The sequence below is a fragment of the Loxodonta africana genome, chromosome 9, assembly GCF_030014295.1.
Source record: "Loxodonta africana isolate mLoxAfr1 chromosome 9, mLoxAfr1.hap2, whole genome shotgun sequence".
NCBI lineage: Eukaryota > Metazoa > Chordata > Mammalia > Proboscidea > Elephantidae > Loxodonta > Loxodonta africana.
In genome coordinates this window covers 33,432,529-33,460,028 of record NC_087350.1, presented here as the reverse complement: position 1 = coordinate 33,460,028, position 27,500 = coordinate 33,432,529, and the positions used below count along the sequence as shown (strand labels likewise).

Below are 27,500 nucleotides of genomic sequence, written 5' to 3'. Positions count from 1 at the left end.
GTAATACTACAAAATCCAGAAGGGGTTAAAAAAAAGTAGTGATAAAATGCTCTAAGGTTCTCAGATTGTGAGGGAAATAGTAAAAATATTAATTTATATGACATTTTAATTGCATGTTTTAATTTCAACTGTAACTACTAAAAGAATTTTTAAAAATAATTCACGACAAGCTACTAGAAAAATTTAATAACAAAAATTACTTATTAGTATATAGTAGGAAAAGAAAGGAAAGAGGAAAAAAGTGAGACAAGTAAAAAAAATGATAAATATATATACAAATGCAACAGTACTTATATTAAATGTAAAGAAACAAAATACTTCAATTTAAAGAGAAAATTGTCAAGCTGAATTCTGAAAACAACAATATACTGCTTATAAGAGCACACCTGAAATATAATGATATACAAAGGTTGAAAGTAAAAGGACGGAAGAAGATATGGCACACAGTCACTAACCACAAGGAAGCTGGTGTACTATACTAATACCAGACAAAGCAGACCATAAAGCAAAAAAAATTACTTGAGATTAAGACAATTTTTTTTATTATTATAGGGTTAAGTTCTCAGGAAGATATATAAATTCTAAATTTCTATGCACTAATAACACACTTTTTAAATATATAAAGCAAAAGTAGACAGAACTGGATGGAGAAAGAGATAAATACACAGTTATCGTCAGAAAGTCTAACACATCTCTCTCAGCAACTCTAAGAACTTGCACACAAAAAAGTCCGTAAAAATATAGAATATTTCAGCAACGTCGATAACAAACTTGACCTAATCGACATACATTGAACTCTGTTATCAACAATGTCAGACTCTATATTCTTTTCTGGTGCAAATAAAACATCTACCCAAATTGACCATCTATTGAGACATAAATTACATTTTTACAAATTTTGAAGGATTACAATTATAAAATGTATGTCCTGTGGTCATAGTGAGAATAGTGTAAAAATCGGTAATAAAACAATAACTAGGAAACCCTCGAATGTTTGAAAATTAAACAATATATTTCTAAATAACTCACTGTAAAAGAAGATGTAACAATCTAAACTAGAATGTATTTTTAATTGAATGATAATGAAGATAGGTCATTTAAACTAATGGGATGCAGTTAAAGCTGTGCTCTGAGGAAATTTTATAGCCTAAAAACATACATATGATGAAAAAAATAAAGTCTAAAAATTATGATCTAACTATCCATCTGAAGATATTAGAAATAGAGTAGCAACTTCAACTAAAAAATGTAGAAGGGAGGCTATAACAAGGATAAGAGCAAAATTTAAAAAACAACATACAATGCAGAAAATCAACAAAACAAAAGTTGATTAATTAAAAAGACTAATATAAATAGCTTCGAAAACTGCTCGGGGGGAGAAAGAGAAAGCATAATTTATCGACATTAGGAATGAAAAGGTGACATAACTATTAATTCTAGGTAGATGTTAAAGATAATATTAACAACTTTATTTTAATATGTTTTAAAATTTAAAGGAAATGGATACTACTAGAAAAACTCAACTTGCCAAAATTAGCCGGAAATAAATGTAAAATCTGGATCGTTCTATGTTCAAGAATAAATATACAGTTCAAAATCCATAGTTGAAACTTTAAAAATACACCAATTTTACACAAATTCTTCCAAAAAAAAAAAAAAAACAGCAAAAGAGGGAACACTTCCCAACTTATTTTATGAATTTAGAATAATCTTGATACCAATACCTAATACAGACATTACAAAAAAGAATTGTTGGTTGCCTCCGTGAACAACTGCCTCATATGCCAAGAGGTAAGAACTGGAAGGTGCCCAGCTACCATTACTGAATGTTTTGATCAAAGAGTCTATAGAAGAATACTAATCAAAAGGGTGAAAAATGTAAACTAAAATAATTAAAAGAAAGCCTGTTTTATAAACATATATGCAAATTTTTTAAATAAAATAGTATCAAATCAAATTCAGCAATGTATAATAGGATATTGTGTAATGACCAAGTAGGGATTTTCCCAGAAATGAAAGGACAAATTAACATTCAAAGATCAGTCAGTATAATCCACCACATCAACAGAATAAAGAAGAAAAATAATATGATCATCTCAATATATATAGTAAAGCCATGTGATAAAAATCTAACACTTAAATCATTATACAAAATCTCAGTAAAGACAACAGCTTACTTAATTTGATGAAGGGCATTTATAAAAACCAAATAAAAAAAGCAAACATTATATTTGAGAAATGCTGAAAGATTTCTTCCACAAATCAAGAATTTGTGGTAGAAATTTCTACTTCTATTCAACACTGCACTGTGAGTCTTAGCCAGAGAAATAAGGTAAGAAAAAGAAACAAAAAGTTAAGAAAATGAAGGAATAAAAACATTTTTCCTCATGGATGACTGCATTTTTATGCAAACAACATGCAACTTCTAGGTTTGTTTACCAATTGCTCCCTAAAAAAATCAGCATACAGAAATACCTCACAGGAGAAGGGCGTGGTTGGCAAACATAGAAGGTGCATATTATTTATGTAAAAATTATGGTATGTGTAAGTAAAAAACTCAAAAGAATCTATAAACTTAGAACAATAAGTAAATTTAGCAAGTTTGTTGGATATAAGGTCAATAATACAAAATTGTCTGACTTTCTATAAACAATAATTAAAAGATCAAAATTTTAAGATAACAATATTTAAAATTGCATCAAAAATATAAAATACTTAGGAACAAATTTGACAAAAATGTGCCTGGCTTGCAGTCAAACCAAGAACACAGTTTCTTTGGTTTTGGCATCTTTTTTTTTTTTTAATAATTTTTATTTTGCTTTAAGTGAAAGTTTACAAATCAAGTCAGTCTCTCTCACATATAAACTTACATACACCTTACCACATACTCCCACTTACTCTCCCCCTAATGAGTTAGCCCACTTTCTCCTTCCAGTCTCTCCTTTCGTGGCCATTTTGCCAGTTTCTAACCCCCTCTACCCTCCCATCTTCCCTCCAGACAGGAGATGGGCATCTTACTTTTAAAAGACATTAAATATAAAGGCAGTATCCAGCAATTAATCTAACAGACACTGCTTTAAACAATGCCACAGAATAATTCAATAAATTATTGTGACTTCTGACATTGGCTATTCGATTAAGTTTGACTTGAGAATTAGAAAGAAGATGAGGTACTAACATAACCAGGGAAAAAAATAAAAAGATGCTCACCATGCTCTGAGGGCCTTCTGTGGTCATAGTTAGAATAATGCAAACACCAAGAAGGACAGGCTATGGTCTAACTTTACCCAAGGGACTACTCAGTGGCGAATTTTTTTTCTATTTGATATTAAAAACCCACTTAGCCACATACTTAGTTAAATATCAGTATCAAAATGTACATTAGCCAGAGACACCTCATAGCTTATTCCAACCGGTTTTTGTAGTGAGGACTGACTTAACTTGCAAGCAAATTCTGCAGAACTAAAGAAATAAATCCAAACACACGTACCCAGTGTCCCACCTATTCACAGGCCACGGGGGAGTAACAACGAGCAACAAAGAAGGCAATTATAATAAAATAGTAAACAAACATTTCATTTCTTTAGAAAAAAATTGACCGCAATATTCTTTGTTCAAAAACAAAAATGTAGAAGTAAAAGACCTCCTGCCAAAAGCAACAGAAGTACATTAACACTAAACATGATCCAATGAAGTCAGAATTTGTTAGGGGAAAACATTCAGCACAATAAAGGCATATTCTGCATGATAAATTCTTAGAAGAAGGGATTTAAACCTCTTTTCCTGTTTCACCTGGGATTGACTTTTTTTCACACTGAAAAAAGCTAAGGAAAGAATAATTGAGGGGGGAGGGCAGAGAGGCAAAATAAAAGTAGAAAATATAACAGTTCACATTTTTGTCTGAAAAGGTTTAAAAAACGTATTATTCAAGTGCTTAAAATTCTTATAAATTTACAATGTCTAAATTTAAAAATAAGGCTTATCTTTATTTGCCGGAAGAAACAATTAACAGTCTGAAGTTGAGGAATCATCTTGGTTCTGTATCTTGCGGAAAGAAAAAAATATATATCTTTTCTTTCCCCCACCTCCAACATCAGTCTTCCCACTTCCTAAGCAAAACAGGTGACGTAATTCCCCTTGGACTTTCTAACCATTTTGGGAGTAGTATGAATCACTCTTTGGCCAAGAGACAGAAGGAGGAAAAAAAAAAAAAAAAAAACCTGGCTCTGTTTCTTGCCTATTTGACCTCCTTAAAAGGATCTTTTTGAAGCTGTTAATCCAGGCTACTAAAATAGCCAGATTCTTTAGGAAACGTCAAATGGAACTACCAATGGAAAGGAAAGAATTTGTTTTCAAAATATTGGGAACATAGTTTTTTCACGTCCTCAGCTGAGAACATTTGAAGTTATTTATCTCAGTCTTCATCTTGTGGCTTCTGTCAAGACTGTATACACATAAAGGTGAAAGGTCATTTGGGTAACATGTAGCTGTGAGGGAAACGTGCCTGATAATCAGTGACTGGAAGCTCATTATTGCCAGCTTATTCCCAAACACACACACACACACACACACACGTTCATGGGCACACAAATCTCCAAACCCCCAATGTGATGATCCAGCAATTTCATAGATCTTAAATTTGGCAATAGTCTTCTAGTACACTTCGCTGGGAAAATAAAACAATACAGATTGAAGAGTCTGGCAGGTCTATAGTTGTTTGCTTTGGGCACAAACCCAGGGCATAACCAAGCATTAACTCTAGGCCACCATGATTGTATAATGTGGCTTTAGATACATTCAGACATCAGTTTCTTGGAAAATGATAATGAAAAGATCTTAGAAGCAGACAGGAGGACGGAGAAGCAAAGGAAAAGGTGAAAAGGAAAGAAGGAAGAGGATAAAGAAAACAAGGAAAAGGAGAACTGCAATGACGAAAACAGAGATAGAGAGGGGAAGGAAAAAGTTAAAAGATGCGCTTCCAAAAATCAGGGTCATTGATGATTGCATCTGAATGAGCATATTTTCTTCTTGCACAAATAATTAGAAAACAATGCTTCTTAAATTTTGTGCCTTTTCAAATGAAAGTGATGCTAACGATTTGTATTTCTAAGTTTTGAGAACCTTAATTAAGAAACACTAATTTAAGAACAGCAGGACCTATCTGTTGTAGGTCTTATCCATGGTACCTGTACCTATTGCTGTCAAGTTGATTCCGACTTATAGTGACCCTGTAGGACAGCGTAGAACTGCCCCATAGGGTTTTCTAGGAGCAGCTGGTGGATTTGAACTGCCGACCTTTTGGTTAGCAGCCAAACCCTAAACTGCCGCGCCAACAGGCCTCCACTTATCTATGGCTGTTGTTGTTGTCAGGTGCCATCCAACTCATAACAACCCTACATACAACTGAACGAAACACTGCCTGGTCTTGCACCATCCTCACAACCGTTATGCTTAAGCCCATTATTGCAGTCACTGTGTCAATCCATCTCATTGTTTGTATCTATGGTAAGAAGTATTAATTTGTCTTTTCTTAAATTAATACTTTTTTATCTATGGTAATAAGTATTGATTTAAGAAAAGGCAAATTATTTCAACTCTGTTAAATCCCCCACAAAGCCTGAACACACAATGCCTATGGCTGAGTCACCTGTTGACATTTATCCATAACCGTCTGCCAGGACCTAGAGGATACAGTGACATTACAGAAACACAAGCAGATTACTGCTACACTGGTAATATGACACCACCTACTGACTGGTATGTAAACGATCTTTTAACAACATCCATAATCACCAGGCTCTACCTCAATATTTGAATAAAATATTATCCCATAATGCAAACACTTTGATATACAGCTGCCGCAGTAAAAATAAAGACTAAAGGGATTCCCCTTGCTGTCGAGTCAATTCCGACTCATATTGACCCTATAGGGCAGAGTAGAACTGCCCTATAGGGTTTTCAAGGAGTGGCTGGTGAATTCAAACTGCCCATCTTTTGGTTAGCAGCCGAGCTCTTAACCACTACTCCACCAGGGCTCCAAAAGAATTCTAATATGATGAAATTTTAGTATTTATTTCCTGTATTTAGAGAAAAACATCAGTATGCATATAAAAGAAATTTGGAACAGAAAATAACGTTACCAGACTAAGGGCAATGCTGACTAATGAGTAAGTTACTAAAATAATCTCCACACATTGCTTGAGGAGTCTGAAGTATACAGCACTGTACACTTCCTGTATAAACCACCATGGTATGTGTGAAAGGGCTGTGATTGGGGGATATCTACATTACGAGGGGTCTTTTTCAAGAAGACTGGTGTAAAAAGACTTTAGACTGAGTTGTTCTTTGGTTGTTTATTATTATTAGTATTATTTTTTAGTGAGTTAACTGGTATGTGTATTTAACTTCAGTCATAATATGAATATTATAATTAACCACATTTCTGTTGTTTCATTGGGTCAGGAAGCTCACATCCAATGTTGCAAAAGAATACTGTTTTGACTCATTCAAATTTATTATTATATCTTGACCTTATTCCTTTTATGTACATGTTTCTATTTTGCTTGACTCTGACTTCCTCTTTCCCCATTTTATTGTATGGCATGCATTTTTGTAAGCCACCTCAAATATTATATGGGAGAAGGCAGGGCAGAAATAATAAAATAAATAAATGATAGATAGATGACTTACACAAGTAAATACTGCGTTTAACATAAATGTAGAGATCTAATGATGATCACAGTACATACAATATGGTTCCGTTTATATAATATACAAAAACAGGCACATCCAATCTGTAGAGTTATGGGAAGCATGCGGGCATGGTAAAACCATAAAGAAAAGCAAGGAACAGTGTACCCAAAAATTAGGGTGGTAATTATCTTTACATAGGGAGGGAGTGAGTAGTGAGGGGAGGGGACACAAAGGGGTCTTCTCATTCTGTTTCTTTACCTGGGTAATTGATAGAAGAGGGGTTACTTTGTGACAATCCATTGAGCTTTATATTTGTTTTGTATTCTTTTCCATACATGTATTACACACCACAAAAAAGGATTTTATGTACATACACACAAACATATATACAATACATATATTATATATATATTTAATGACAACTAAAAGAAAAAAAATGAAAATGCAGGCAAAATATCAAAACAAATTCTCCTAGGATTTCTAAAAGCCAAAAAAAATTTTTTAAAGACTGAAAAAAAAAAAAAGGATTTCTTACCAGAAGGGACAATGTCCAAATTCTGGACATTAAGTATACATCAGGACCTGGAAGGTATTATGCTGAGCGAAATTAGTCAGAGGCAAAAGAACAAATATTGTATAAGACCACTATTATAGGATCTTGAGAAATAGTATAAACTGAGAAGAACACATACTTTTGTGGTTACGAGGGGGGAGGGAGGGTGGGAGAGGGTTATTTACTGATTAGTTAGCAGATAAGAACTACTTTAGGTGAAGGGAAGGACAATACTCAATACACGGAAGGTCAGCTCAACTGGACTGGATCAAAAGCAAAGAAGTTTCCTGGATAAACTGAATGCTTCAAAGGTCAGCGGAGCAAGGGCGGGAGTTTGGGGACTATGGCTTAAGGGGATATCTAAGTCTATTGTCATAATAAACACTATTATGAAAACATTCTGCATCCCACTTTGAAATGTGGCATCTGGGGTCTTAAATGCTAACAAGCAGCCATCTAAGATGCATCAATTGGTCTCAACCCACCAAGATCAAATGAGAATGAAGAACACCAAGGTCACACGATAACTACGAGCCCAAGAGACAGAAAGGGCCACATGACCCAGAGACTTAACATCATTCTGACACCAGAAGAACTAGATGGTGCCCGGCCACAATCGATGACTGCCCTGACAGGGCGCACAACACAGAACCCCTGAGGGAGCAGAAGATCAGTGGGATGCAGACCCCAAATTCTCATAAAAAGACCAGACTTAATGGTCCGACTGAGACTAGAGGAATCCCGGCGGTCATGGTCCCCAAACCTTCTGTTGGCTCAGGACAGGAACCATTCCCGAAGACAACTCATCACAAAATGGAAGGGACTGGACAATGGGTTGGAGAGAGATGTTGATGAAGAGTGAGCTACTTGTATCAGATAGACACTTGAGACTGTGTTGGCATCTCCTGTCTGGAGGGGAGATGGGAGGGTAGAGAGGGTTAGAAACTGGCAAAATTGTCACAAAAGGAGAGACTGGAAGGGCTGACTCATTAGGGGGAGATCAAGTGGGAGTAAGGTGTATATAAGCTTATATGTGACAGACTGACTTGATTTGTAAACATTCACTTAAAGCTCAATAAAAATTATTAAAAAAAAAAAGTATACATCAGGGATGGACTGGAAATTCAAATATCATTGCACTAACAAAAGCAAGGCAGTCATCAAAAAGAGAGTATCTAAACAATCACGTAACATTCATTTTGTGACAGTATTTACTGAGAGCTGGAGACACAACAGTGAAGCAGTGAACAAAACTCAAGGTTTTTCATCTCATGATGCTTACATTCTAGAATGAGGGAACGGGAGGGCAGCGGACACTAACAATAGATAGAAAGGCTATGTAGACAGAAAGAGGGATACGTGGACAGAGAGATAAGCATTCAGAAGGAGGGAACAGTGTATGCGAATCCTCAAGAGTAGAGAGAGTTTTGCATATTTGAAAAACCAAAAGTCCCTTCTGGCTGGAACACAGGGGAAAAGGGGGAAAGGGCATCAGATGACCTTAAAGGTAGGCAGGGGAAAGACTGTGTTGCAATTCGTAAAGCTGGAAAGCTTGGGTTTTGGATGTGATGGTAGTTAAGCAGGGTAATGACATGGCCTGATCTACATTTTTAGAAGATTATTCTGAGTACTTGGTAGACAATAGATTACTTGGAGGGAATATGGCAACAGTTAGGCAGCTATTAAAATAGCCTAGGAGAGGCAAATTGGTAGCTTGGGCTGGGTTACAAGTAGTATTGATGGGGAAAAGTGGGTAGATACGGGCTGTGTTCCAGATGTAGGGTCAGCAGGACTTAGTGCTAGATCAGTGTAGGGGAAAAGAGAAAGAATCAACTGTAACTCCTGGAATGTGGTTTGACAAATTGGGTGGATAACTGGTGCCTTTTACTGAGATGAGAACAGTGGGATAAAAGCCGGTTTGGAGGTACAGGGAACCCAGGAGTTCTGTTTTGAGTGTGTTAAGGTGATGGTGCTAATTAGACTTGCACATGAATTTGTCATGTGGGCATTGACATAAATCTGAAATTCTAAAGAGAGGTCATAGTTGGGGATACAGGGAGTGACAGCCTGTGTATAATATTCAAAGTCTCAGAACTGGATAAGATCACCTAAGCACAATGTATAAAAACAAAACCTATAGTCGTAGAGTTGATTACAACTCATAGAGACTCTACTGCTCCATAGGGCTTCCAAGGAGCAACTCGTAGATTCAAACTGCTGACCTTTTGTTTAGCATCCGGGCTCTTAACCACTGTGCCAGCAGGGCTCGAAGTACAGTGTATAGATAGAGCAAAAAATGTCCCAAGACAAACTTCTAATCCTTAGAAGCTGAGCAGAGGGGAAGGAGCTAACAAGCAAGACTGAGGAAGAGTGGCCAGCAGGATAAACGGCAAACCAGGACGCTGTGGTGCACAGAAGCCAAAAGAAGAAAAAAATTTAAGGAGGGGGATGGCCAACTATACCAAATGCTACTAAGGGGTCAACTAGGGTAAACACAAAGAAATGGCACCACTGATATTTGGCAACATGGAGACAACTGGTGACTCACTGAAAAATCTCAGAGGAGTGGCTGGAAGGAAGCCGACTGGGGACAGGTAGAGGAGAAAGCAAAGTGAAGAAGTGAATGAAGTAGTATGGACACCTCTTCCAAGGCCTTTTACTATGTCAAGAGAGGAGACAAGGAGGCATGGCTGGAAGGTAATTTGGGTCAAATAAAGCTTGGGTTTTTTTGTTTGTTGGTTTTCTTAGGACATACTGGCTGATAAGAATGATAATAGGAAGATTCTGGTAGGAAGGAAGAGATGGTGAAGCAGAGTGTAGGAAAAAGATGAGATAACTGTGGGCACAAAGTTCTAGAGAAGGAAAGACGGGAAGGGATCCAGAACACAAGGAAAGGGCTCATATCTGATAAGAACACTTTATTTGTAATATTGAAAGGGATGATGGATAGAAACGTTGGTAGATTTGTGATCTAGGGGATGATAACATGAGGAAGGAAACCCTGGTGGCATAGTGGTTAAGTGCTATGGCAGCTAACCTAAAGGTCGGCAGTTCAAATCTGCCAGGCGCTCCTTGGAAACCCTATGGGGCAGTTCTACTCTGTCCTATAGGGTCGCTATGAGTTAGAATCGACTCGACAGCAATGGGTTTGGTTTGCTTTTGGGGTGAACATGAGGAAGTTCCTATCTGATGACTTCTATTTTCTCTAAGAAGGATGACGCAGTTTGTTTGCAGAGAGAAGAGACAGAACAAAATGTGAAAGTGTCATTATGAAGAGCAGAAAAGACAACATATCTTTTCTTTGCACAGTGTCGCATGCTGACTTAAGACATGTTTCCATAAATTAAAAGTGACACTATTCTGCCTGTTTTTTCTCAAGCAGCATTTGGCTGGTTGGATGCAGGCAAGGAGGAGATGTTTACCCAGGGCTGGGATTTTGCCAGACAAGTAAAATGGAGGAGTAAAGTGGTTTCAAAGTGAACAATCACAATGAAGACCACAGAATCTAAACCTGATAAAACAAACAACCAGTGGCCGTCGAGTAGATTCCCACTCATGGCAACCCCAGGCGTATCAGAGTTAGAACTGTGCTCCACAGGGTTTTCTCAATGGTTGACATTTCAGATGTAGATTGCCAGGTCTTTGTTTCGACATGCCTCTGAGTGGGTTCGAACTCCCAACTTTTCCATTAGTAATACAGCGCTTGACCAATTACAATACCAGAGACTTGAGCCTGTTAAAACCAATCAAAACCAAACCTGTTGCCGTCCAGTCGATTTATACTCATAGCGACCCTATAGGATAGAGTAGAACTGCCCCATAGAGTTTCCAAGGAGCACCTGGTGGGTTTGAACTGCAGATCTTTTGGTTAGCAGCTGTAGCAATTAGCCACTACGCCACCAGGGTTTCCCAAGACTTATAAGGAGGGAATTAAATCCCTTAAGGGATCACGGTTAATAGTGAGGAAGTGGCAAAATCTTTGAATTGGAGCCCTCAATGAGGTGGAAGAGATGCTGGAGCAGAAGGTCTGGAAGGACAGGGTGTGGCCAGCAAAGGGTAGGCCACTTGAATTGGAAATTTTGGAGGCAGTGTAGTAATGCACGCTTTCCAACTTTTTCACATTCAGGAACACGTGGAAGATACCTTTTTTTTTTTTTTAACAGCATAGTAAGCTAAGAGGCATACTTGGGTTTCCCTCCAAGAATTGAGTGGAATCATTATCTTGGCTCACGTAAAATCCACTTACAGCGCACCAGTGTGCATCAGCGTGACATGTTCTAGGATGTGACCATGCGAATGAGAGGCAAAGAACAATCAGACTGATTAAGTACCTAACCAAAAAAAGCCAAACCCGTTGCCTTCGGGTAGATTCTGACTCATACCAACTCTAGAGAACAGACTAGAATTGCCCTGTAGAGTTTCCAAGGAGTGCCTGATGGATTTCAACTGCCAGCCTTCTGGTAGCAGCCATAGCACTTAACCGCTACACCACCAGGGTTTCCGATTAAGTACCTGTTGTTGTTGTTAGGTGCCAGTGAGTCGGTTCCAACTCATAGCGACCCTATGCACAACAGAACGAAACACTGCCCAGTCCTGTGCCATCCTTACAATCGTTGTTATGCTTGAGCTCACTGTTGCAGCCACTGTGTCAATCCACCTCGTTGAGGGTCTTCCTCTTTTCCGCTGACCCTGTACTCTGCCAAGCATGATGTCCTTCTCCAGGGACTCATCCCTCCTGACAACATGTCCAAAGTATATAAGACGCAGTCTCACCATCCTTGCCTCTAAGGAGCATTCTGGCCGCACTTCTTCCAAGACAGATTTGTTTGTTCTTTTGGCAGTCCATGGTATATTCAATATTCTTCACCAACACCACAATTCAAAGGTGTCAACTCTTCTTCGGTCTTCCTTATTCATTGTCCAGCTTTCACATGCATATGATGTGATTGAAAATACCATGGCTTGGGTCAGGTGCACCTTGGTCTTCAGGGTGACATTCTTGCTCTTCAACACTTTGAAGAGGTCCTTTGCAGCAGATTTGCTCAATGCAATGTGTCTTTTGATTTCTTGACTGCTGCTTCCATGGCTGTTGACCGTGGATCCAAGTAAAATGAAATCCTTGACAACTTCAATCTTTTCTCCATTTATCATGATGTTGCTCATTGGTCCAGTTGTGAGGATTTTTGCTTTCTTTATGTTGAGGTGTAATCCATACTGAAGGCTGGGGTCTTTGATCTTCATTAGTAAGTGCTTCAAGTCCTCTTCACTTTCAGCAAACAAGGTTGTGTCGTCTGCATAATGCAGGTTGTTAATGAGTCTTCCTCCAATCCTGATGCCCCGTTCTTCTTCATATAGTCCAGCTTCTTGGATTATTTGTTCAGCATACAGATTAAATAGGTATGGTGAAAGAATACAACCCTGACGCACACCTTTCCTGACTTTAAACCAATCACTATCCCCTTGTTCTGTCCGAATAACTTCCTCTTGACCCATGTAAAGGTTCCTCATGAGCACAACTAAGTGTTCTGGAATTCCCATTCTTCGCAGTGTTATCCATAGCTTGTTATGATCCACACAGTCGAATGCCTTTGCATAGTCAATAAAACACAGGTAAACATCCTTCCGGTATTCCCTGCTTCCAGCCAGGATCCACCTGACATCAGCAATGATATCCCTGGTTCCACGTCCTCTTCTGAAACCAGCCTGAATTTCTGTCAGTTCCCTGTTGATACACTGCTGCAGCCATTTTTGAAGGATCTTCAGCAAAATTTTGCTTGCACGTGATATTAATGATATTGTTCTTTAATTTCCACATTTGGTTGGATCACCTTTCTTGGGAATAGGCATAAATATGGATCTCTTCCAGTCAGTTGGCCAGGAAGCTGCCTTCCATATCTCTTGGCATAGATGAGTGAGCACCTCCAGCGCTGCATCTGTTTGTTGAAACATCTCAATTGATATTCCATCAATTCCTGAAGCCTTGTTTTTTTGCCAATGCCTTCAGAACAGCTTGGACTTCTTCCTTCAGTACCATTGGTTCCTGATCATATGCCACCTCTTGAAATGGTTGAATACCGACTAATTCTTTTTGGTATAATGACTCTGTATTCCTTCCATCTTCTTCTAAAGCAAAAGGAAGAATTGATGAAGTAAAAGAACTGAACAGAAGATTTCAAAGGGCCTCTCGAGAAGACAAAGTAAAGTATTATAATGACATGTGCAAAGAGCTGGAAAACCAAAAGGGAAGAACAGGCTCGGCGTTTCTCAAGCTGAACGAACTGAAGAAAAAATTCAAGCCTCAAGTTGCAACAGCGAAGGATTCCATGGGGAAAATATTAAACGACGCAGGAAACATCAAAAGAAAATGGAAGGAATATACAGAGTCATTATACCAAAAAGAATTAGTCGATTAAGTACCTAGCTCACAGTAAATTCTGATTTTTTTTTATTTTTTTGGTACCATGTTTCTAATAATATATCCTCCATAGAGGTCTAATTGTGATGCTTTTAAAGACTTTTCTAAGCCTCAGCCACAAATATCTAGTCTCATGACATCCAGTAACATTTTTTCCTCCTGATGGCAGAGGTATGCATAAAAATTGCACATTTCTTCAAGACCTAGAAGAATATACACATGCTCTAGAAGTCCATGACAAATTAATGATCATTTAAAACCAAACCCATTGCCATCGAGTTGATTTGGACTCATAGAGATCCTATAAGACAGAGTAGAACTGCCCCATAGGGTTTCTAAGTAGCGCCTGGTGGATTTGAACTGCCAGCTTTTTGGTTAGCACCTGAGCGCTTAACCACTGTGCCACCCAAATTACAAAGTAACATCACAGCTGTTTAACAATACTCCTTAAAAAGAGACCTATTCATATTACGAAAATAAAAAAATGTTAAAAAAAAAACTATAGGAATATAATAAACAAGTTCTTTTAGGTTTGGTGCTAATACATGATTGGAAAACTATGAAATCTAAGTTTCAGCTTAGAATATAGCAAAATTTGACTCGATCCCTTTCTTATATTTACTAAAGATTTAGGAACTTTTGAAAATTGGCCATTGCCTAAAAACGCTTCTCACCTGGGAACTCTTCACCCATCTCTTTAAAGCCAAATCCCTTGGATCACCATCCTTTAGGTCCCTCTTGCCAAAACTGTTCAGTGGTGTTCCATCTCTCTTCTACGTACATAAACAGACATATACTCACACGTGCACTCTCTGGCCGCAGGTCTCCTTAGCCCTCTTTCCACCGTAACAAGCCACCTACATCTTCCACCTCCAAGCCTTTAGTGAAACACGCCTCTCTCATGACAGCACCTGTACTGGCAGGCTTCGCGGGTTGTTGTCAGCTGCCATTGAGTCAGCTCCCATTTATGGTGACCTTCGTACTGTGAAACCTGTGAGAGCTGGAACTTGACAGGACTGCCTTGTTTTTCCAGGTCTCACAAGTTTTCCACCTTTTCTACTGCTCTCGATTTAGTGGAAAATATTTTAGTTTTCCCTCTCTGGCAGGTTTCCAATTTCGCAGGTTCCAGCTTTCGCAGGTTTTACTGTATAACAGAACAAAATGTTGCCTGGTCCTGCACCAGCTTCATGATCGTTGGTATGAGTCCACTGTTGTGGCTATTGTGTCCATCCTATTGCCTTCAAGTCAATTCCGACTCACAGCAACCCTATAGGACAGAGTAGAACTGTCCCATAAGGTCTCCAAAGCTGTGATTTTTACAGAAGCAGGCTGCCACATCTTTCTTCTGTGGAGCTACTGGTGGGTTTGAGCTGCCAATTTTTCAGTTAACAGCCAAGCGCTTAACCAGTGTGCCAGCAGATTACTGTGTAATCTTCCAGCATTATATCAGGCAATATTTTGTGATTCCTTGGTTTTTATTGGCTAATATTCAGAAGTATTTCACCAGGCCTTTCTTCCTGGTCTGTCTTAGTCTGGATGCTCCACTAAAATCTGTCCACCATGAGTGGCCCTGCTGGTATTTGAAATATCAGTGGAATAGCTTCCAACATCATACCAACACGCAACCCACCACAGTATGACAAACTGACAAGTGGGCAGTGGTCTTCATGGGTTAAAAAAAAAAAAAATTTTTTTTTTTTTGAGGCTCTTTATCCTCTCACATCCCATATTCCAAAGGACAACGTGGTGATATCCACATTGTGTCAGCTTCCTAATGCCTTACATTATGAAAGACCTCCAGCGTTATGAGAAAACAAAATCCTTTGCCATAGCTCTAACTCTGGGTAACTCTGCAAACTAAAACCAAGATAACTAACAAAAGGGTCTGCAACCCTTCTAACTTCCTGAATCTGAGTATCATCGTCATCACCAAGAACAGCCAAAATGTCAATCTTCATACCAATGTTTGATATTATCTTCCTGCTTACAGAAAATCATGATGATGAGCTATTCATTGACTGCATTTCTTTCCTACAAAACAACACATACATTTTTCTAACAATACACCAAGCTTCTTAGTTTGCAAAATATTTAAACACAATAATCTCTACTGTTTGTCTGCATCGTACATTTGCACTGTCAAACAACTTCCCTCTTGACTGAGATCCCCAATTACATTTATTCTTCCTTTGCTCTGTCATGAAGATAAATGAGTGCAATCACTTAGTTTAGTTGAGGGCACAGTCACATATAGACATTTTCACAGACAACCACAGCCGGGAAAATATTCAAGGACAAGTTTACTGGAGCCAAAAAACCTGAAACCAAACCCACTGCCATCGAGTTGATTCCAACTCATAGTGACCCTATAGAACACAGTAGAGCTGCCCCCTAGAGTTTCCAAGGAGCATCTGGAAGATTCGAACTGCCGACCTTTTGGTTAGCAGCCATAGCACTTAACCACTATGCTACTGGAGTTTCCATTATTGAAGCAACTAGTTCTAAAACATTCACAGGAACTATATAACTCTTGGATACCTTTTCCTCCACATTGTGGTAGAGACAAGGGGAGTAAAGGAAAGAGCCCACAAGAGCTGACTCAATACTTTCTTCATCTTCTCCATCTTCTCCATCTTTTTTTTTTAATTCCTTCAATCTATTACTGGTCCTTTGCTAAATATTTCTGGGAAAATTCATTTCTATCATGTGCAAGATGGATTGTTAAAAGAAAAAAAAAACTGTATACAAAATCAAAACAGTGTCTTAATTGAGAGAATAACTGAATTTTTGTGGGAATCTCGTCCCAAGGTCAAGTTGGCACTGACCATTCCAGCTTGTAAAACACTCTTTGGAAGCAATGGCTCCACTGCTGAAACGAAGATTAAGAGAATAATTTACAATGCCATGGGCAGGCCCCAGTGCTTCAAGGAGGCTAAGTGAAGATGGAATACATTACAAGATGGTGGTGAAGGAGGTGACAGTTTGACTATTAAAGCCCTGACACAGTGTCATCAACAGGAAAGGTGTGTATTTTGCCCTACGAGCAGTATTATATAAGCCAAACATGAATAATTGTCAGGGGATATTTCAGTGTGGGAACGTGGAACTCTGGACCATGCTCACGCTGTCACAGGACAAGAATCACCTCTGTTAAAGCTGTTAAAATGGCCAGAGGAGCTATTCCAGCTCCCCAACTGAGGTGCGGCAGCTCCATTTAATATTCTTGTCTAGTGAAACAGCAAAGCTCTTTTGTGCCTGTTTTTAAATGCACATTTTTAATATTCAATAAAATGCTACTCTTTAACAAACTCTTTACTCCCTGCTTCTCTGATGAAGCTTCCTGTGGCCTTTAAAGGGATTGTTAACCCAAGAATGGATCGCACTCTTTCTGCATGAGCAGGTCGGGCAGCACTCCATTAAGCCTTCCAGCATTAACTAGGAAGCGTATCTCTCACCTCTGAGGAGATGAGCCAGTTGCTCGGTGATGAGCTCGGGAGCCTCCTGGAGAATCTCTTTCACCACAAGGGAGGAGGAAGACTCTTGGAACTCAAACCCAGTGTCGCTCTGCTCAACTGGATTAATGACTTTGACAACCGCTGATTCTAAAGTTTTGTCCTCACTATAAAGCACATGAAAGAGAGGGAGAAAGAGAGACGTGACATGTTTTCTCCTCACTTTTTGTAATTATTTCACCTCTACCTCCATACAAATGCCTTCCTCTATCCTTTTTCTTTTCTCAGTAGCCAAAAATATCAGTAAGCTCAAATGACTCAGAAGAGTAGAACTTTACTTAACGTGTTTCTACACTTCATTTCAACTAATTGCACCCTCCCCCCAGATTCTTAAAATATCTTCACACCTTAGCAACTCTATCTCTTCTTTCTCTGGTGGATAATAATAATAAAAATAATAAAACCAGTTGTCGTCAAGTTGATTCCGACTGATGGTGACCCCATGTGCATCAGAGTAGAACTGTGCTCTGTAGCATTTTCAATGGCTGATTTTTCAGAAGTAGACTGCCAGGCCTTTCTTCCAAGGCACTTCCAACCTTTCAGTCAGGAGCAGAGCACACTAACCATTTGCACCACCCAGGGGCTAAAATAATAATAGATCACATTTATTCAGCTTCCATTACATGCTAGACACTATTATAAACACCTTCAGTATATTATTATGCTTTATACTATAAAATGATCCTATGAAAACAGGGTCTATTAAAATCCCCATTTTAAAAATGGGAAAACTGAGGCAGAAAGAGGTTAAGAAATTTGGCCACAGTTATACGGTTAGGAAGTGAACTAACCAAAACCAAGCCCACTGCCAACTCATAGTGACCCTATAAGACAGAGTAAAACTACCCCATAGGGTTTCCAAGGACCGTGTGGTAGATTCAAACTGCAGACCTTTTGGTTAGTAGCCAAGCTCTTAACCACTGAGACACCAGGGCTCTAGTAAGTGAACCAACTGGTATTTAAACTCTGACAATCTGGCTCCAAAGTTTGTTTCTCCAGCCACTGTGCTGTAGAAAAAATACTACTGGACTAACTTGCACCACCATTCTTTATATGTGAGATAGAGCTGGCTCTTTTCAAAGACAGGAAGAAAAGAATGGATATAACTAACTTTATTCTTCATGCCTGTCAAAAACAAATGAGTGGCAATGGGGGAAACAAATATATCAATTTTTTTTTAAGCTCATAATTCATAAACAACCCCAAAGCCAGAACTCACACCTCCAGTCTCAAAACCAGCATACCTATTTCTATTTTCATTGGTAACCAGACTCTTCCTAAGATTCTGAATAACACACAACGTTTCATAGTTCACTTCTTTGGCTTCTTACATTGTTTTTATCCGGGTCTACCAGCATTAGTAAGTCTTGAAAAAGTTCACACATAAATTTAGTCAAGCAGGTGATTGTCCTGAATACAGATAATTAAAGTCAGCCAAATAACCTACCAACAACTCTCAGCCGGTTGTCAAAAACTGATAGATAAATATTATTTAAAAGAATTTTGTTTTAAACAGCATGGGGACAGAAACAGCCATGCATAGACAGATCATTTTTCAAAACTCTTTAAAATTATATGAACTGCACCAATGACATTATAATATATTCAGACCTGAACACACTTCCTAAGAAGGTTAAAGAAAAAATTAGGTGCCAGCAGAAGTTATTTCATGCATATTCAGGTCCACTAGTTAATGTCATCAACGGTTAGCAAATTGGCAAACTGTGCAAAAACCTAGCATCACAAACTGCTGAACTGTTTAACTTTTAACATTCAATAGCCGCAGAAAGTTTATCTAGAAGGGCATCTTTGTGCTGGGTTGTGAGGTGGAAGGCAGAGAATTTCTTTTGTTCCTCTTACATCGCTTTAGATTCTTGTAGTAACTCTAATGTACTTACTGAAGGACTCGGAAGACCCAACTACTATCCCAACTCTACTAATAATTGGATGTGGGGCTCAGGGAAAGTCATTTGTGACACTGGCTTTTAGGTTTCTTGTCCATAAAATAAGGAGTTCGAACTACCTGAACTTTTAAAAACCCCTTCCAGCTCTTCTAGCGTAAAATACTACGAATGAATAAACTAATGATCAGTGATTTTCATAGCCCATCTCTACGTAGTTTCTATTTCTTCAGTGACACTTCCCTCTTAAAGATCTTTCGGTTTTATTTCGTCTTTAATTTCAATTTTCGTTATATATTTTCGGCATTGATACTTAGAATGACCATGCTGCGATAAGAAAATGTTTGAAGTTAGTTCAGTAAAAATTTTAATTTCCACCAGTTTTAGAAGATGTTTCCATTCAAAGATGCCATATTTGAAATGCAAAAGGAAAAACAAAGCGTCAACATAACCCAAACTTTGCAGTAGGAAAGAAAAATGTTCCCTTTTCTCTAAATGTCCTCTCCCTTTAAAAAAAAAAAAAAAAAAAAGTTGCTGCAGAGCTGAGTCCAACTCATGGCAATCCCACGTGTGTCAGAGTAGTACTGTGCTCTATAGAGTTTTCAACGGCTGATTTTTGGGAAGTAGATCACCAGGCCTTTCTTCCGAGGCACCTCCGGTGAACTCAAACCTCCAACCTTACCGTTAGCAGCTGAGCACATTAATTGTTTGCACCACCCGGGACTACTACACAAGGCGATGTTAGGCCTACAAGAGCTTTCATCAAAGGATCAATCTTCCAGAGCCTCACTCTGAGCCTTACCTGGCCAGCACGTTGCTGCCAATGAGTGTTAAAGATAACTTCCCTTCATCATTTAGCTGATGCAGATTAATTTCATCTCGGAATATATGGAATGATTCAGAGATATTTAGCTCTTCTAAAATAAACTTTGTCTCGGTGAAATAGTTGAATTCAGTTCTTGGGATGTTCAGTACTGGCAGACAGAGAACCCCAGGTGGACTGACCTACCAAGAAAAAAGTTGATTTAATCACTGAAAACAGCAGGAGGAAAGAAAACAACTCCATTTTTCTCAAGCCCAAGGGTAACAGGTACAGGAAATATAAGTCCTTTGGCTTCTTTATACGTTTTGACATTCATAACCAACTTTTCCTGAGCCCCATGGGGTAGAGCATTACCCATTCGTAAGTGGCTCGTAATATTCTTTAACCTACATGAAACTTTTCATGTCTTACTTGAAATATTTCATGTGTCACTACAGCCCCGCTACAATTAAAAAAAAAAAAATTTTTTTTTTTTTTTTCCCCACGTTCTTCTCTTTAGGAAGGGTAACAAACCTACGTGTCTTTAGGGAATTGGCAGGAAATGAGAATGACTCAAGTAGGCCAGGCGGGGACAGTGGTGACACATGAAGGCTTATGTCTCATCTAAATGGGATGCCTGACACTCAGCTCCGGTCAGTTGTTGACACGCAGAAATTCGGGCACCATGTAGTTAAATCTTTCAGTGACTCAAGAGAAGCTAGAAATCAAAATTTCAGACTGTGATCTGTGATGTTTAATTGCGACAAGGAATTTTTTTTTTTTAATTCCAAGTACTACATTAGGTCTATGGAAACTCAATAAGTCAGATTCAGCCCACAGACGATCAGATTTGTGATTTCTGTTGCTTTTTTCTGTTATGAAAGCCTCTTATAGTAACAACCTCTACATTACTAAAAAAAATTTTTTTGAGGCAATAAGGGGAAATCAACTCAACAGCAATAGGTTGGTTGGTTGGTTTTTTGTTTGGACCCACAATCCATTGCCATCAAGTCAATTCCAACTCATGGCAACCTCATGTGTCACAGAACAGAATAGCTCCGTAGAATTTTCTTGGCTGTAGTCTTCACAGAAGCAGTTCACCAAGCCTTTCTTCCATGGCATCCCTGGGTAGATTTGAACTGGCATCCTTTAGGTTAGTAGTCGAGTGCAAGCCGTTTGCACCACCCAGGGATCAAAGGGATGGGTAAAAAAAAAAACAAACCCATTGCCGTTGATTCAATTCTGACTCATAGCAGCCCTGTAGGACAGTGTAGAAGTGCCCCACAGGGTTTCTAAGGAGCGCCTGGTGGATTAGAGCTGCTGACTTTTTGGTTAGCAGCCATAGCACTTAACCACTCCGCCGCCAGGGTTTCCGGGGGATGGGTAGGAGTTAGAAAATTTCAGATTCACAATACTAAAGTTATTTTTCAGCAGGAATTTTTAAAAAAAAAGAAAGAAAGATGCTTTCAAAAATGACTGTGAGTATATAGCAATAAACACTAAATATCGCTGGGAGAATATAAAGTTTGATAACAATGAATTTTTGCATACAGTAAATGGCCTTTCTTCTCACACCACCACCTGCTCTGTCACCAGCACAGTGCTTTTTCCACGATTATAACATCTTTATCGTCTGTCTCCCTGATTTGCATTGAGAGGGCGGGGCTTTTTGTCTGTTTTGTTCAGTTACGTGTAACCAGCTGCTGTTGCATTGACTTCGACTCATGGCGACCCATGTGTGTCTCCATAGGGTATAACTGTGCTCCACAGGGTTCTCAATAGCTGATTTTTCAGAAGTAGATGGCCAGGCCTTTCTTCTGAGGTGTCCTTGGATGGACTAAACCTCCAATCTTTTGGTTAGCAGCCAAGTGCATTAACCATTTGCATTAACCAGGGATACCTCAGTCATGTTTCCCAGTGTGTAAACGAGCCTGGAATACAGTAGACACTTAATAAATATTTGTTGAAGAAATGAATGACTCCCTCACTTCTGTAGTAGACAAAACACAAACTACTACAACAAAGCAGATTTTTTCCCGAACTGTCATGTGAATACCGAATCACAACTGTGTTAACAATCACTAGCAGTTTGTGTGGCAAACTATTTTTCCTAATTAACTGATAGAGCTATATCTAACTCCTGCTATTGAATCCTGAGTACAGGAGAAGAATCAATACATAACTCAACAGCATGTGGCTTGAGCCTATCCTGGCAGGATTTATACTGGAGTTGGAACAAGACACAGCTTCTGCCGTGTGACTTTGAGAAAGTCATCTTCCTCTCTGAGCCTCAGTTTTCCCATCTGTAGAATGGGGCTTACCTACCAGGGAAGGAAGACTTAAATAAAGTCATGTATCTGAAGCGCCAGAGCTCTGTACTCACGCCATGCTATGTGTTAACACCCTGAGATGAAGTGGCCACATTTTCAGGAAGAATTAAAAGGGAGACACAGACCTCTAGTAGGGGACGAGGCCCAATAAACTATGAGGAAGGCACAGAAATATAACAAATTTCAGTACATGATCCTTCAGTAATTCCATATTTGTTTCCACGCTTAGTAGCAAGACTTAGAAGAGAAGCCAAACATTTTCCTATTTTTATCTATCATATACTTTTGTCCTTGGATGGTGTAAATGGTTTAACATACTCAGCCACTAACTAAAATGTTGGTAGTTCCAGGTGACCCATAGGTACCTTGGAAGAAAGGCCTAGTCATCTACTTCTGAAAAATCAGCCATTGAAAACCCTGTGGAGCACAGTTCTACTCTGACACACGTGGGGTCGCCGTGAGTTGGGCTGACTCAGTGGCAACTGATCGGTTATTATCATCTGTTCTATCTGTCACAACTACTTTCCCCACCTTTCTTGCTGGGTGTCATTACATGTATTCAAAACATCCTTGTTGTTATTGTTATTAGTAGTAGTATATAATTTCCTTAAAAATCTATGCCATTATCAGTGTAAAAATCAATCTTGTTTAATTAACTGTATTCTCTAGATTAGCGACTTTTTTTTTTTTCTAGTGAGTCAAAAAATACAGTTAACAAGATCAGCATTTTATATGCATGTCTTGACACAACACATTTATCTCCTCATGCCAATTAATCTCCCTGGTAAAGTTCAACAAATTTTAAGATAAATTTGATATAAAGCCCACATGTAGAGATCAGAATATTATACCCGGCATTTTTGTCAGCTGCTGCCCTAAAGCAGTTCTTGCCTCCCACAGCTCATTCTGGGACACAGGTTTTCATGTGAATTTAAATCACTCTAGATCAGCTATGGAAACCCTGGTGGCACAGTGGTTAAGAGACACAGTTGCTAACCAAAAGGTCGTTAGTTCGAATCCACCAGGCTCTCCTTGGAAACCCTATGGTGCAGTTCTACTCTGTCCTATAGGGTCGCTATAAGTCAGAATTTACTCAGTGGCAACGGGCTTGGATTTTGTTTTGTTTTGTTTTAGATCAGCTATGCATATTGTCTGAGGCCAAGGAGCCAAGCAAAATTGGAATAAAACAAATCAGACTCCAGAAATGAAAAATTTTGATGAAACTGAAAATAGCACCTAAACATACATATTGTGCTTTTTTTAGGCTTTAAGGTGAAGTATTAGAGCCCTGGTAGCACAGTGGTTAAGAGCTATGGCTGCTAACCAAAAGATCGGCAGTTCAAATCCACCAGTCACTCCTTGGAAACACTATGGGGCAGTTCAACTCTAACCTATAGGGTCGCTATCAGTCGGAATCAACTCGACGGCAAGAGGCTTGGATTATTATCATGAGCTGATAATTTTTTTTTTTTGCTTTAACAAAGAGAAATTTATACTCTCACAGCCTAGAAGGCAAGAAGTCCGAATTCAGGGTGCCAGCTCCAGGGGAAGGCTTTCTCTCTCTGTTGCCTCTGGGGGAAGGTCTCTGTTATCAGTCTTGCATGGTCAAGGAGCTTCTCAGCACAGGGATCCCAGGTCCAAACGACACGCTCTTCTCCTGGTTCTTGTTTCTTGGTGGTATAAGGTGTCCATGTCTCTCTACTTACTTCATTTCTCTCTTTTATATCTCAGAAGAGTTCGGCTTAAAACACAATCTAATCTTGCAGATTGAGTCCTGCCTCATTAACATAACTGCCACTGATCCCACCTCATTAACATTATAGAGGTAGGATTTACATTAAACAGGAAAATCACATCAGATGACAAAATGGTAGACAATCACACAATACAGGGAATCATTTTGGGGGGACACAATTCAATCTATGACTTTAAATTGTTGGACCTTAAAAGTAACCATTAGTAGATTAAAAACAGATGGCATACCATATGAAGTACTAGGAAAAGAGAAGCAAAGCAGGGTCCATAGTAATAGTTACAAAAGCCAAAATGGCATTAAAAGCAAATACCATACAATAAAATGACAAAAGGAAAACCAAATAATCTGTAATTATTGCAAGTAGATGGGAGAAATAATTCACTAATCACGAGAAAAACAAATCTTACCTGGGCAAATTCTTTGGGATATTGCTCCTCACTTTACTCAACCCTATGGTTGTGGGCAGGGGGCTACCAGTCACCTAGCCAGTTGCCGTCGAGTCACCTCCAACTCTTGGTGCCCCATGTATGTCAGAGTACAACTGTATGAGCTGATGAATTTTACGGGATGGAAGTTTTAAAACAATTTACTGAAAGATCTTTCCACCTCCATTAACCACTGCACCACCAGTGCTCCTTCAACCCCTAGAGGCACACCATAAAGAGTCCTGGTGGCACACTGGTTAAGCACTTGGCTGCTAACCGAAAGGTTGGCAGTTGGAACCCACCAGCAGCTTCTCGGGAGAAAAGATCTGGAGATCTGCTCCCGTAAAGAGTGCAGCATAGGAAACCCTATGTGGCAGTTCTACTCTGTCCCACAGGGTCGCTATGAGTCAGAATTGACTTGATGGTACACAACAACGACACAACAGACATGCCATATACTTCACAGGGTAGAAAGATTCTTGCTCAAGGGAAACTCTCATTAACTGAGAACTGCCTTCCTAAACAGTTAGAGCTAACAGGCAAAGCAAAACAAGGTTTTATAGGATACAGATTTGACGTGTAATAGGCCTGTTACTGAAAATTCCAGTCAATAGGCTCTGTCCTTCATGTAATCTTCGTGTAGCTTATTCGGCACATATTTTTCTACTCCCAAAGTCTAGACTACTATATGTTGCTTATAAAATTACCACAGTGTGCTTATAAAAATACCTCGTTGAGGGAGGGCATGGTTGGCAAACGAACATAGAAGGCTCTCATTATTTGCATACAATACAGATATCCAAGAATAGTAAAGAAAAACAAAAAAATCCTCACCCTTACTTTTGTTAGCTCTCTTAATTCCCATAAAATTTAATTTTCAGCAGATAATTTTTTTATGTGACAATATTAAGCATATTGAAACAATGTTTTATGAAGAGAGTCACTAAGGAACAACTAGAACAATGCCTGACACCTAGTAGGTGCTCAACAAAGATCTGTTGATTAATATGGACTGTAATATTTTATTCTCTGTAACAATAAACCAGAACATGAAAAATTAAGTTGATGGGTTCTTTCTTTTTTCAGAAAACGTTTGTTCTTAAAAATTATGAAATAAATCAAATATAAAAAGCATAATCTTTTTTTTTCCCCCTCACCTTGTCTAGAAAGTATGCATATGTGAAGGCAGAAATGAGAGAATCCAAGTCACATGATTTGTGTCCAATAACCACATGGACTTCCTCCAAGCGTTTGCTTCGATTCTGAAACAAATTCAAATGAAACATCACATTTTAACCTCAGTATAAAAGTAAACACTTCAACCTTTTCTGAAAAAGTATGCCTTAACTATATTTACACACAATGGCATAAATTCATAAATTTATCAAGAAGTTTTACATGAGAACATAAATTTAACATTCGGAAGTGCTCACGCAAACAGTAGTGAACTGTCAAGAAGAGAAAATGTGGTTCTATTAAGAATATTCACAATTTAACTTCATATGAACTATATCTCTTAATCGTAAGTTTTTAATAAAATATTAATTTCATTTTAAGCAGCAGTTGCATAGTATTCTATATAATCTCCTTATATAAGACATGCTTCTTAATTTGTGAAACAAAGTGCCTTTATTCATATATGTTCCTGGAATGAAAGGTAGACACATAAACACACGATCTGTCAGGGATTTATTTTTTCATGCCAGGTGATAGGATTCGTTCTCTCTGCATTATAGTCTATAATTTAGCAAATGAAATGTAACACTTTTCCACCCCCAGGGAAAGAGATAGGATTAGTACCATCGCTCTAAAAATCCAAGTTAGTTACTCTTAAACAGTGCATATAGTTACCTCTCTAAAAGAGAGTAATTTTTTTTTTTTTTTTTCTGAGTAGTTACTTAAAATTTCTTTACAGAAGACTGACCTGTTTTTGAAATGCTGGGTTGGAAATTCCAAAGAACCAACAGCTTCTAGAAATTTCTATAGCAAAACTCTCCAGTATAGATAATTGTAACACAAATTCACATCTTAATAGTAATGTCAGAGATGACACGTGTATATATCCCCCACTTTTCGTTCATTGTCTTAACTTCTCTTTTTAGAACCAACTAGAAAGCCAACGCAGCTGTAATTCTGCTCTAAAGGCTATGCAAAAGGTTAGGCTATTCATGACTATTTCAGCAAAAATGACTTATTTATTATTCTCTTATCTGCAGAACAAAAGTAAACCATTATTTAGAAGCCTACTACGTATTTTAAAAATGAATCCGTAAGATTGTTAGTGCTTGTATGGAACTGCTGGCATCAAAATCAGAAACAAGTTATTAAACAACCAGGCTGTAGCCCAAGGAACATCATAAAAGAAATACTGAAGGGAGCTAGGTTAAAAGAGGAAACCCTAGTGGCATAGTGGTTAAATGCTACAGCTGCTAACCAAGAGGTCAGCAGTTCGAATCCGCTAGGCGCTCCTTGGAAACTCTATGGGGCAGTTCTACTCTGCCCTATAGGGTCGCTATGAGTCAGAATCAACTTGACAGCAGTAGATTTCGTTTTTTTGGTTTAGGTGAAAAGAGTCTACCACTAGAGGGCCAGCGAAAAAGAGAAGGCCCTCAATGAGATGGATTGACAACGTGGCTACAACAACGGGCTCAAACATAGCAAAGGTTGTGAGGATGGCACAGAACCAGGCAGTGTTTTGTTCTGTTGTACACAGGGTGGCTATGAGTCGGAATGGACTCAATGGCACCTAACAACAATAGCATCAGCTACAGACAAAGATCGCAAGATCGGTGTTGCAGATGAGTCTTTCTACATGTAATACTGCTAAATTTATTCAAATACACTTATATTTTTTTAAAAATTGAGAATATACTGATCCTTAGTAAAACACCAATATTTAAAACTATAATAGAAACTCTCTGAAAAGGACAAGAACTCCCTTCTCCCATCACCACCCAGTCTAGCTCCTATGACTTCCTCTCCCAACTTCCTTCCCCTAACCTCCTAAATCGATAGCTGGCTCATTTGGCTGAACATCCTGTGAGGGTTCTAATGCAAGTACAGTTCCTACTCTCAAACCTGGGCTGCTTTCCCTGGGCAAGACAGCTAAATAT

The 27,500-nt window shown here is 38.6% G+C and overlaps 1 protein-coding gene across 6 annotated transcripts in view; it reads right to left on the bottom strand.

Moving 5' to 3' along the window:
- PRUNE2 (prune homolog 2 with BCH domain) overlaps positions 1-27,500 on the bottom strand; it is a 313,858-nt gene that overhangs the window by 227,919 nt on the left and 58,439 nt on the right. For 5 of the 6 annotated variants that reach the window (XM_064291211.1, XM_064291209.1, XM_064291212.1 and 2 more), the window contains exons 2-4: positions 25,545-25,649; positions 19,877-20,079; positions 17,117-17,280 (exon numbers count right to left, since the gene is read on the bottom strand). In XM_064291211.1, coding sequence (XP_064147281.1) covers positions 17,117-17,280; positions 19,877-20,079; positions 25,545-25,649 — 472 coding nt within the window. Of the gene's footprint in view, positions 1-17,116; positions 17,281-19,876; positions 20,080-25,544; positions 25,651-27,500 lie in introns of those variants that run through there. The other variant, XM_064291214.1, reaches the window with a different exon arrangement.